The sequence below is a fragment of the Oncorhynchus kisutch genome, linkage group LG2 (genome assembly GCF_002021735.2).
Source record: "Oncorhynchus kisutch isolate 150728-3 linkage group LG2, Okis_V2, whole genome shotgun sequence".
Taxonomy (NCBI): domain Eukaryota; kingdom Metazoa; phylum Chordata; class Actinopteri; order Salmoniformes; family Salmonidae; genus Oncorhynchus; species Oncorhynchus kisutch.
The window spans coordinates 56,637,723-56,650,534 of record NC_034175.2 but is presented as its reverse complement, the minus strand read 5'-3'; the positions used below and the strand labels follow the sequence as shown (position 1 = coordinate 56,650,534).

Here is a 12,812-nt window from a genome sequence, read left to right as displayed (position 1 = left end):
AGAATTTACTTGACTGAAAGATGTCCTGTGTGCATGGGATGGTTACTGTGTGTGTGTGTGTGTAATATGTGTGCGTGTGTGTTTGTGTAATATGTGTGCGTGTGTGTTTGTGTAATATGTATGCTTGTGTGTGAGAATCAAATTGACCCTGCTGACTCATTACTGTGTTGATTTCTCCTTTAGTAAATAGTCAGTAATTATAACCACTGTTTCTGTCACCCAGTGGTTACACATACAGTGGTAGTGGGACTCTTACCATGATGTAGTAAGCCCTGCTGTGTCAAAACCTCACACAACAAAAGCTGCCTTTTGTTCAATGTTTGAGTAGCCTGTTGGGACTGTACAGCAGAATGCACAGCAGTACCAATACCAACAGTGAGACTGTTGGCTGCTTCCTTAGACCTCCTGCTTGCTTGCTGTGGCTAGTCTGGTTCTCCTTGTATAACCTGGCCCTAGCCAACTTGTGCTCCTGCTGCTGATTCTACTGCTGCTTGCTGGCTGAAATGTCGCTGCCTCACTGAAACAGGTACTTTGCGCTGGATTGAAAGCTAATGCTAGCGAATGCAAGCGAAGGTGTAGCTGGCTAACACCACCCGCATCCTCATTGCTCCTAACGCTCCACACCCCAGCATGGCCTGCTTTCTGAAAGAGACAGAGTTCAGTTTTATAAATGTAAGTCACACACTCACCCACCCACCCGCTCGCTCTCTCTCTCTCTCTCTCTCTCTCTCTCTCTCTCTCAAAAAGCAGCCCTGCACATCGCCCTGGTAACCCACGCCTGCGCAGCCCTGCAAATAAATACACCTTGACCTCTGTTCCCACCGGTTAACATCCTGCCTTGTTTCTCTCTGTTCTATTTTCCTGCTGGACCACCCTCCCTCTTTCTTCTCTTCCTTTACCCCTTATTTGTTTTTTCCTGGCATTCCCTTCCCATTTTCTTCCTTCTTCCTATGGTATTTTCTGTTCTTCTTCCCTGTCTCATTGTTCTCCTCCACTTCTATCTGACTGGATTTCTCTTCTTCGTGTGCAATATCCATCGATGTTCCTCTGTGACCCCTTTCCTTTTATCCATCTGTATCATTCTTTCCCCCGTTTTTCATTCTTCTCCTTTCATTCCTTCTTCTTCATTCACCTTGTATGTTTCCTCCTCTTCCTCCTTGGGCCCTCAGTCTTCCCTCTGCTCAGCTTATGACATCATCCAGTGTCACCTGCGGCCGATCCGGGTCACCGTGTGCGCCCTGGTCGCCATGGAGACCCCCACAGAGGGGCGGGACTCAGACAGACAGGGAGAGGTCCCAAACCCAACCCCTGCCCCCGAGGCTTCTACACAGGTGGCCCAGGCTCCGCCTCCAGCATGGCAGCCGTGGGATCTGATTTGCTCGAGCCTGTTACACATGTTCTGTCTTCTCCTGCTGTTTGTGGCCTATAGCTGGAGTGAGCTGACGTAACACTACCTGTCAATCTCCTGTCAAAGCCCGCCCTCCTCTCAGCCCTGCCCTCCGCATGTGCCAACACTTCTCCTCCCCAATCCTCCTCTTTTTCTTCAACCTCTTGTTTCTGTGCTCTTCTCCTCTGTCTGATTCACACACACAAGTGTCTCTCATACACAGTTGCATTCATGCACAGATTGCAGATGCGCACCATTAAACTCTAATAAATACCGACTCACAACCTCACACACATGCATTCGTATACTGTCCCCACCAATAATGCACATTCCAACTGTTGAAAAGAATCCTGGAGCTTGTACACAAAAGTTACCTGAAGTCTCTCTACAACTCTTTGGCCAATGCGTCAAGTCAAGCCTGTCATGTCCGACTGTTCTTTTTATTAATGCCCTCCGGGGACACAGACACTGATTCCCCATGTGGTCATACGGTCTCTTGGTTCCATACAGCTTGTCTAGTTTGGGTCCAGTCCAGGTAAGCACAGAGCACTAGTAGAGCTCCTCCATCATGCTGGATCTTGGAGCTTTTTTGTTGCATTGGTCAGTCTCTTCAAGACTCCTCAAATACATTATATCAACTGTATTTACACCTGTACGTCTGTTTGAAGGAAATGGCAACGCTCAGTAGTAATGCCATCCATGAGACAACGACACAACAAACAGTGTATAGGTTTGGACCTAATAAACACACCACTTATGACTAGACTGTAAAATGTCACACGGCACACTGTCACTAAATAAAGTTCAATAATCACATCACTACTGCACCTCTCTACCACTCTACGTTACTCTCGTTCTAATATAGTGTATTTACCCTGGGGTAGTTACATGACTACGGTTCAGTATGTATACTTTTTGGCCCAACTGTTGTACTATTCTGTCTATTCTGTCAGGCCATATATTACGTTTCTTATTTTAAAACCCCAAGAGGGTACATTGGATGGAAGTTTGGAAGTTTTATTTTACCCAACTTTCTTACTCCCAAGCACCTGGACTGAATACAAGGTGTGAAAAGATCCATCATTTCTAAACATACAAACCATTTGCACATGCAATATTTCAGAACGGACTAATCTGGAGGTCTTATGTTGAAGGGCTAGTGAATATGATATGTGTTCAGTAATATGTGAACTGTACTAGAAGCTCATTCCTTTAAATGAGAACTTTGATACTTTGAGGCCAGCAGTGCTGCTACTGTCCATTGATTGATGTATGTATGTATGTCTGTAGTTGAATTTAAAGCAATGAGGGTTAACCTTCTTTTCTGACTTAATTTAAAAGCCATGGATGTAGTGTCCACAATTTCCCCCAAACCGTCCATCCGTTTCTATCCATATTTCCCTTTTAACTCTGTTAGCTTATTCACTGTTGTCATGTCAACCTTGCCAGCGACTATATTGGAGTGCAATTGGTTCGCCATTACTGTATACTATTAGTTGGCTGTGTTTTAACTCATAGTCAGTGCTGATTTTGATGGACCTTGAGACTTTTTCTGACTTGTATATCTGATGGTGTGAATGGAACTGGTAATAAATGTACAGTTTGGGGTTATTCTATTCGGTCTCTGTGTTGCTGTTCTCTGAAGGAGGATGATGAATTAAGTGCTGTTTCTTCATATAGGTTATTCAGCATACTTCCACATACACCTGTACTGTCTGTATGTTCACTCATCACCATAGTTGCATTGAGGTGTCTTTTTGATTGACTTGTTTTTTTCTGCCTCCTCGTCTCTCTCTTTATGTCCCACTCACTATCTCCGCTCCCTCCTCCCCTGACTCTCGCTCCCTCCTCCCCCCACTCTCGCGCTCTCTCGCTCTTTCTGTGTGTGGAACCTCGACAGGATAAGCTGTGTTTGCCTCATCACATACTAGAGGAGAAGGGTATGATCAAGGTGAGCGTGACGGTCCAGGCGCTGGTGGATGAGACCTCAACCAAGCAGGCTCTCTTCACGTGAGAGGGAAGGAGACCAACCTATAGACAGACACACACCACTTAGTCTGGGGTTCATTTTGTCAAAGTGACGAACACCGTTGCCATTGTACCTCCTGAAATAGTATTTTCCAAGGACCTGTAGCCTGTATCGCAGTCTTCCTTTCGTCATTCTTACAACCATGGTTTCAAGTTATAATGTGATGCATGGGGTGCCCTAAAACACAGTAGTGGGGTGTACTAATGTGGATATTCGAAGCTGACAGAGGTGTCCACATGGATGATTTTTAATTCTTACAGGAGTGCCCTGGTTTGTTATGGGAGCCTCCAGTACCCTTGGACACTCCTGTAGCTTGATCCCTGCCTACAACAACTTCTAGCATGCTGCACTGTGTATGATTGACTATGCATTTCATGGGCTGTCAGTTTCTACCCCTCTATTTCTAAGGCCAGGTATTATCACCCTCACTAATTTCAGACTAGACACCTAACACTCCAACATAGCGGTCTCTCTGCTACAGCTTCCCTATTTAAAGATATTTATAATAAATATGGCCACGTGGTTGAGAGTTGTATCCATTGAAAATAATCCCCAAAATATTTTTCTCTAATAGCTAATATATTTTAGGTATAGTTCTGTATACTGTATGTTTTACTTTGAATTTGTCTCTCACCTCGTCTGTAGAGGTTGAAATGTTGTCCTAAGATTGTGGGAACCTGGTGTTTATGAATTGGAATCTGTGGGTATGTAACTCAGAGGAGGTTGTGGGCTTACTACACTGTTATGATCCATTCCCTAGACTGCTTATTTGTCAATGGTATTACTTGCGTGTGTGTGTGTGTGTGTGTGTGTGTGTGTGTGTGTGTGTGTGTGTGTGTGTGTGTGTGTGTGTGTGTGGTGTGTGTGTGTGTGTGTGTGTGTGTGACTGCATGCGTAAGAGACAGAAGAAAAGAGTTAGATGGAATGAAAAAGAGCGAATGAATGGGTTTGTATGTCCTAGTACATTCTATACTGCTAAATAGCCTTGAAGTGTCTGGGGATGCTGACCATGTCAGGTGGTCATGTAGGACCAGCAAAGTAACTGAAATGCATTCACTGATTTAGAGACACTGTTGGCAGCATCTGAAGAGTAGTGCTTGAGTGCCCAAAATCCTACTACTACACAAACAGCAGAACACTCCAATATAAGCATACTAGGTGTGTGTGTGTGTGTGTGTGTGTGTGTGTGTGTGTGAGCGGTGGTGTTTTTTTTTTATTGTACAGATATAATGCATTTTCTACAGCTTGGTATCCAAAGCTTAAGCTTAGCAGTAAAATCAAACACAATGTTTCACTGGATAGATTTGACAGTTGCCAAAACAACTAAACAGTTTTTTTTTCAGAGCCACTTATGATCTAATGTCTTTAGTATGGTAATATCTTTTTTTATGAGAAGTGGTAATGTGAAGCTGTAATGTGATGATGGTTTGTGCAAGTGGGTTTCGTATTTAGAAAGTATTTCTAACTTTATTAATAGTATTTCTTTTAATTATTTTTGTTAAACTAACAGTCACTGCCATACATAATCAGCCACACTTCTCAGGCAAAGTGAACCATCTCTTAGAATCAGGATCTGGAGTGATCTTGTTAACATAGCTATAATGCAAAGTAATCATATTTACAACAGTACGACAATTCATGTACAGCTAACTGCCAAAACCGCTTCAATACACTTAATGCGCCTTAGCTGGAACTCTTGGAGGGATGCAATGCCATTCTTCCACAATTTGGTGTTTTGTTGATGGTGGTGGAAAACGTTGTCTCAGTCGCCTCTCCAGGATCTCCCATAAGTGTTCAATTGAGTTGAGATCTGGTGACTGACACACACACACACTTAAAATGATGGGCAACTGGGAATTTTTCTACATACATGACCCTAAGCAGGATGAGATGTCTTAATTGCTTAATTAACTCAGGAATCACACCTGTGTCGACACACCTGCTTTCAATATATTTCGTATCCCTCATTTACTCACGTGTTTCCTTTATTTGATCAATTACCTGTATATAATGTAGCTTATATTTAAAATAATTCACAATGCATAAAAAATATTTTTTTAAATATGCACATTAATGCTACTTTAATACTCAAAGTAATTGCCTTTCCACTTAGCTAAATATAACTACTAACGGGTAAAATTACCAGTATCCCCTTCTCCCAGTTCTAACGTTTCCTTCAATATTTGTATGATCGACCAGAGAGATGTGGAGACTGAAGGGAAATGTGACAGGGATATTTGTTAAGAGAAAGTTGCTGTGTAGTTTGTTTCACTTTTAGTCATTATGGAGGTTTGGGCCCTGCGCTGCAAACCTTTTTAGAATCTTAACGAGGGGACTTTACATGAAAAGAGATCATTACTTTACTATTCATTGATTAGTCATTCAATCCTTTTGACCTTTTGGGAGGTTGATGTTTATTGTCATGAATCTTGCCCTGGAGACAGAATTAAGGATTTATGCTAGATGGGCCAGCTGCAAAGTCAAAGTTGGCTATATTGAAAAAATTCATAGGTTTTTAAATTTATGGTTGGGCATTAGGGTTAGCAGTGTGGTTATGGTTCAAATCTGATATGACTTTGTGGCTGTGCCAGCTAGTGACCACTCTGCAGAGCTGCCTGCAGGGCAAGATTCATTACAATAAATGCCAACCTGTCTTTGGGAGTGGCTGTGTGGCTGCCTACAGGCCTGAAATGATCTGCACTTTAAAAATAAGTATTTATAGTTGTTTGTTTTGGCAACTAACAAATCTGAGCTCCATTTTGATTTAGAAATGTGTGTATGGCATAATATGAAATGAATTTGAACTATATCATTGTGAGAAATGTTATAACCACAGTGTAACTGTTGACTGCTGAGTGTTGAGCAGTTGTTTTCTACCTTTCTCTGTACATAGTCCTGAAAGCGTGTACTCAGTTTTGTACTTATGATTGGGAGGACATTTATTTTAAAGTGATGGTTTTTTTGTATGTTTTTTTTGCATTTTGATGTACCATATACAATTTTGTACCTTTTGTCAAATTGGTGTATTTGTTGTACAGCAATTTGGATTTGATTGCATGAAACACCCCTTTAACGTCACCGTAACTGCTGTGAATACTGTATATATTTCTCATCACTTTGAGTAAAGACCTTATCTGAAAGAAACAGTCTTATGTTTGGTCTTTAGTCCACATGTGTTTTGTATTGGTCTCAGATGTCAGTGTGTGAGCCTAAGGTCATAAGATGGAAACAAATGTAATCAAAAGGAGTAACATTATTTATTTTTTATCCAGTTGGAGTGACCATGTGGGTGGCAAGCTCCTCTTAACAAACATCCTGCTCTCACTATTGTATTTTTCTCATCTTGACTCAACACAGCAGGTGTGTTCATTTCAGCTCACCAGGCGTATCAGGTTAATGTCAGTTCACCAGGCACCTACGTCTCTCTGTATGGGACAGGTGCATAGTAGCAGGTGCACAGTTGGGAGGAGAAGGCATAGAGGAGAACGCCTGGTTGGGTTCTGGTCCAGCAGTCATGGTCTTAAGGGTTGAGGAACTTGGCATGGTGCTTAATGTGGTCGTTGATGAAGAAGTAGCTATGGTCGTAGCCCTGAAGGCGACACGGACATTACAATAACACTTCATCTGGTACAATACACAATAATTCCAATTCCAAACTAAAGTACAGCACATTAAATTGTTAAATATCAAACAGTTGCTGTAGTTGGCCACTGGGTGGAAGCACTGACCGGCTGCAGCCTGAACACCACAGGGATCTTCTCTGAGCAGGAGGCAATCAGGTTGTCAGGAAGCAAATGACTGGCCGACAGGAACTAGTCATCACTGCCCTGGTCGATCAGGATGTCCAGCTGAGGGCCGGAGTAGGATGCTGCAAGCACCGTGACATCATATGCCTGGAGAGCGGGATGATTCCATTTATTGGTCTGGAATTCTATTCCGCCAGCAGGAAACTCTAGTTGGTGTTTAGTATGAATTGATCCCTTTGATTTCTTCAACCCCCCCCCATACTATACCTCCCAGGCTTTCTTGTCTTTTCCCAGGTACCCATTGAAGGCCTTCTGGCTGGGGTTGCAGATGGTGGCAAACAAGAAACACAGACTGTAGAGAGGGGTGGGGGCTTCCTTCACATGTGTATATTACATAATGACTATATCATGAGTTGTAAGACTGTGACTTGCCATGCCTTGTGTTTTCCAGGGTTCTTCAGGGCTCTGTTCCCCCCCCCCCCCCCCCCCCCATGGAGTGGCCAGAAATATACATGTTCTCTTGGTCAGTGGGGAAGTTAGCGTTGATCAAATGAGAGAGTTGAGAGAAGAAAAAAAAAGAACAAAGAGACCGGGGGAGAGCTGTATCAGGGGACAGCAGTATCAGGGGATTCACAATAGTAAATGCTATCATGTGACCCACACACCTCTGACGTAGGCGTACATGTGGTAGTTGCTCTTCCAGGGCTCCTGGGTGGCGTTGGCATAGAAAACAGCCCCTGTGCCAAAGTCCCAGCTCTCATTTTTACCCTGTTACAACCACCTGAACACCAAAGAAAGAGGGGGAACAAGTGAGGGTGGGAGTGGTCGTAAGTGGGCTGGTGTCTGGTGCAACGATAATGGTTCCATGCTCAGAAGCTGCCTGCTGACTGCCAGCATTGGTGATGAAGTTCTGCTCCATGCAAGTCAATCCCGTTTAGTACAGACACATTAACATTCTCAGAGTCAAATCCATAGAGATACTGTGTGTTTATCTGCAGATGGTAGTTCATCATACATTATGTTAGTTTGTAGAACTCACCTGAGAGCCAGTACAAGACAGGACACTTCCCATTCTCAGTCTTTGGAGGCAGGTTGATGGAAAAATTTATTTGACACTTGAGCTCAGTGCTGGACAAAGACATGCATTATGTTACATTAATGACTAGTTTTCCACCAAAGGTGGATTCGAAATCAAAGGTATATAATATATAAAACGAAATTAATTCAAAAACTGCAGTGTGCTGCATTGATGTATTACAAATGTGGCTATAGTCACGTGAGATTGACCTTCTGGTAGCCACTTGAGTGAGGGCCATAGTTCAGTTACCTTTGACAAGCCCACGTAAGAAAGTGTTACATAATTATTGGACTTCTTTAAAAAATCTTGCTGCAAAAGTTTTGATTAAAATATAACATTGCATTTTTTTTAAACTACTACTAGAATGTTATGCATGCTAAAAATGAAAGTCGCGGCTCATAGTCCACAACTGCATGCAAAATTAGAATAGAAAATTGTTCGAATGTCATTGGACAGCCAGGGCAGAGGACTCGACAAAGAAGGGTCCAACCAAGGAGAGGGTCCCAAAACAACACGAGCTAGATACCAGCCACATGAAGACTTCCGGTTTTCGGACTTTGCTTTCAAAATAAAGGTTTGTGATAAAACGCTATGCGTGTGATACGAAATAAATATTTTTTTGAGCTTTGCAATCAATGCATGTTAAAATTCTGTAAACATGTTTTTTTATGAACAATTATAAATACAATGGGTAAAATCTAAACTAAACTACTAAATATAAACTGCTTTAAGATAAATAAGAAAAAGCCTATATGGTGGAGCACATTGAAAAATGGTTGGAGCTTAAGTAAATTAATGTCAAGAACATAATATACAATTAATTATTTTGATTGTATGAGTCTTATTTATTGGTGCTATTGTTCAAGGATTCAATTTTGAAATGTAATTTTTAAGAAAAGTATTACTGTATTTTTGTTGTATTGCACAAACAAATTGCACTGTACAGGAAAAAATATAGGATTGTGTCTATAAAACCAGGGTCCAGTCTACTCACTAGGGTCCCTAGAATACAGATCAGATGTGTTTGAACAAAAAGCTAAGTAAATAGGAAGTGTTGCAGGACTTTTAATGTGGTCAAACAGCTTAAAATTGGGTGCCTGGACTCTATGTAGAAATATAACACTGTATAGGAAAAAGGATGATTTGTGCCGATGTAAAAGTGGGGTGGGAAGTACTCAGAATCTATATATGGTGTTAACTTCAGTGTTGCTGGCCTTTCACTCCGCCCATTACATGGGCCACAATGCAAATCACTGCATATGCATACATATGGGCTTATAGAGAGAGAAATATGATTTGTGCTGATGTAAAAGTGGGTAGGGGAGTATGCAGTAGGCTCTGTACAATCTATATATGGTCTCATTTCACGAGGTTCTGATATATGGAGTGTTTCTGGACTTTTACTGTGGCTAAACAGCTTAAAATGGGGTGCGTGGACAATACGGTACAAATATAGCACTGTACAGGAGAAACTATTATTTGTGCCGATGTTTCATTCTCAACTTTTTCTTTCAGTAATTGCAGTGAATTGATTTAATCAGAATCCAAAAGTTATTTATTTGTGCGTTCAGATTTTATGTTTCTGAACACTGATGTATCTAGTCCAATGTCACTTCTGTTCTGAGCGTCCAAACATCGGAGGTCGGCGTTGGCTATTAATTCCCTGTGCACCTTATGCGGCAGTATTATGTAATGGCAATGCAAGTTGGTCCATCTCTGGTGCTCGAAATGGTCTTTATATACCATCTTCATCTGAATGTATGATATCGCCTGAATATGAGACATGGAAATCTAGTGCATTCGCAGTGTCCAGAATAACACATTTTATCTTGCATGAAGAATGGCTACAGTATCCATTTATTTTAAGATATGTCTTTTTATATCCTTTTCTGAGCCACTGAAAACTGATATGGAAAATGCACTACCCAGTAAGGATTGGACTCTTTAATCTTTCCTGCAAATAGGCTTACCCATTAAAACTTTTTGAAATACCTACCACTTCGTTTGCCTCATCTGACAAAGCACATTTCATTGTATCCTCGCTTATTTCAGTGTATCCTCGCTTATTTCAGTGTATGCTGCTCAGTTGTCAGTTTTTACGATTTCCTCATCTGATAAACCTCTTACACAACTTTATCTCGAAGTGCTAGTTTCATTCCCAAAGTCTTGGAAATTAAAACGACCACTTTTACATCGGCACCACTGACACTTCCTCATACAAACTCTTGGCCACATCAGGATGAATGCAGTTTCTTTATCCTCAAAAGTGTATACATTTTGCATATTAAGTTTTGCAGTCTAAGGGTGAATGTCAACTGCTTCTCTGAGCAGTTGACATTTCCTCATTTAAACTCTCCACAGGCAGGCAATCGGTTTAGAACCTGAGCCTCATTTACATGATCTGTTTGTACCATTTTGTTTAATTTCACCTTGTCACTAGCAATATAATGTATAAATGTGTCACAGTCGTGTAGATATGACAGTCTGTCTTTGAAGAAGTTGGCTTCTTAACTAATCACCTGTTAATAATCGGTATTTGGCACCTCCATTAGCGCAAGGCAAGTACATGAAAGTCGTGTATGGAATGGTATTTTATTTCACAGTAGCTAAAAACATTTTTTTTACTGTTAAGGTGTTTTGTGTTTCCAACTGATATTCAACAGAAAAACAGAAAATTAATGTATTGTTTTGGAATGAATATAACATGCAGGATTAAATGTAGGCATGACAAGAGATGGAACATTTTGGTTAGTAGAACCCCAACTGAGTATTTTCCACCCCAGTTTATTTGCAATTATTAAAATATTACATCACATTAATATGCTTTTGGGTCACATATTTGCCATGTATTTGGAGATGACAGTGACAACTCTAAAAGTGTAGCTGTCCATGGTGCAAATGTCAACATAACATTTCCTATGAACTGTTTTGTATTGTAGGGATTCTAGTGAGTAGACTGGACACACAATTATGGACACACAATCTATTGTTTTCCCTGTACAGTGCTATATTTGTAACATACAGTGTCCAGACAACCCACTTTAAGCTGTTTGACCACAGTAAAAGTCCAGAAACCTATGACATGACACAATATATACATTCTACAGACCCTACTGAGTATTCCCTACAATACTTTTACTGTGGCACTAATAGTTTTTGCTCTATATGCCAATATGATTCCATATTCAGTGATTCGCATTGTGGCCATTTATTTGACCTTGGAACATGTTTTAAAACCCAAATTGACTCAACGTTAATGTGTAGACAATTATAAATGCACGTTTTTGACACGTTTCCACTGTTACGTGGGGGACTTTTATTTTGAATGTTTCCGAAATTCCTTGACCCGGAAGTACTTTTCTTTTAGCGTTGCTGACGATACGCTGATCAATACAGTCAACGCTCTATAGGTAGCCAAATTGAACAATAACATCTGCAAAAAGCACCAACTTGAATGCATGCAGCCTCTGGAAAGCGCTAGGTAAACTCACGGGGCAAAAAGTCTTAAAAGGATGAGCATGCAGCTACTGTAAATTACAGACAGAACGTGCAACATCGTATAGGTTTATGTATAGCTGTCTGGCTTATTCTAGCCATTCCTATCCTACAAGCAAGCTGCAATTTTGCATGTTCCCGTAACTTGTACTTTGTGATTATAGCTAGATACATTGCAAATAATGATATGATGTACACTGACATACATTGTTTAAATTACGACTGAAGGGAATAACTTCACTTTGGCTACTTCCCCACTGTTTGGGTTCCAGAGTCCAGCGTGTGGTTAACTTAAGACGTCATGAGGACGCATCCCCTACCATCTCCATTCTACAAGTATATGACGACAAGCCACCGAAGGGTGGCGCTGTAGTCAAAGAAATGTTGAGGCCCCTGAGTAAACTGTAAAACTATTGCTGTCTCCCTATTGAAAAACATAATTTAAAAATGTATGACTTAAAAAAGGAAACAAATAGTAGCATGATCTATTCTGTTCATCAGAGTCTGTCTGTCTGCCTTACTAATTATTATGTATTATTCTTAAAAATATGTAAAATGTGTTTTACTTGTCTGATTCACTTCCTGTAATTAAACCATTACACTAAAATCATGTACTTCCAGATAGCAATTGCTTCCTGGAATAAACAATGCTTACATTTCTGCTAGGACTAGGCCCACATGAGTGCCTCCCCACTGGGCAAAAACTGGTTGAATCAACATTGTTTCTACTTCATTTCAAAAAAAATATTCCATGTGATTCCATTAAATCAATGTGGAAAACTGATTACATTTTCAAAAGTCATCAACGTAAGGGAATTTAGTATTTTTTTCACCCAACTTTTAACCTAAATCCAATGACATGGTGACATTTTGTGTTGATTTCAAGTTAGATTCACGTTAGTTGACAACTCAATCAAATGTAAATCAAAACTAGATGTGGAACTGACATCTGTGCCCAGTGGGTCATCTCCCCGAATGCAATCAGGGCTGGCGGTAATACGTTATATTGGTACCTGTATTAACACGCCTCATCCAAAAACAAATTGGAACCAAATTGGAATAACAAGAAGCTCGCTG

General features: G+C 40.8%; 2 protein-coding genes across 9 annotated transcripts in view; one reads left to right on the top strand and one right to left on the bottom strand.

The window, feature by feature from the left end:
• The window catches only part of LOC109868725 (leucine-rich repeat and calponin homology domain-containing protein 1), a 118,014-nt gene extending 111,454 nt beyond the window's left edge, over nucleotides 1-6,560 (top strand). For 4 of the 8 annotated variants that reach the window (XM_020458474.2, XM_020458458.2, XM_020458467.2 and 1 more), the window contains one exon: nucleotides 1,170-6,560. In XM_020458474.2, coding sequence (XP_020314063.1) covers nucleotides 1,170-1,448 — 279 coding nt within the window. In that variant the 3' untranslated portion in view covers nucleotides 1,449-6,560. The remainder of the gene's footprint in view (nucleotides 1-1,169) is intronic. The other 4 variants (XM_020458480.2, XM_031798269.1, XM_031798262.1 and 1 more) reach the window with 1 other exon arrangement.
• A 233-nt stretch (nucleotides 6,561-6,793) lies between these two features.
• On the bottom strand, nucleotides 6,794-8,304 carry LOC109904601 (S-formylglutathione hydrolase). Its single transcript, XM_031802164.1, is given in 9 exon segments — nucleotides 6,794-7,005; nucleotides 7,145-7,309; nucleotides 7,430-7,514; nucleotides 7,595-7,626; nucleotides 7,629-7,728; nucleotides 7,830-7,932; nucleotides 7,935-7,943; nucleotides 7,994-8,095; nucleotides 8,205-8,304. Coding segments are annotated over 9 exon segments (765 nt in total). The 3' UTR covers nucleotides 6,794-6,936.
• Between the last annotated feature and the right edge of the window lie 4,508 nt (nucleotides 8,305-12,812).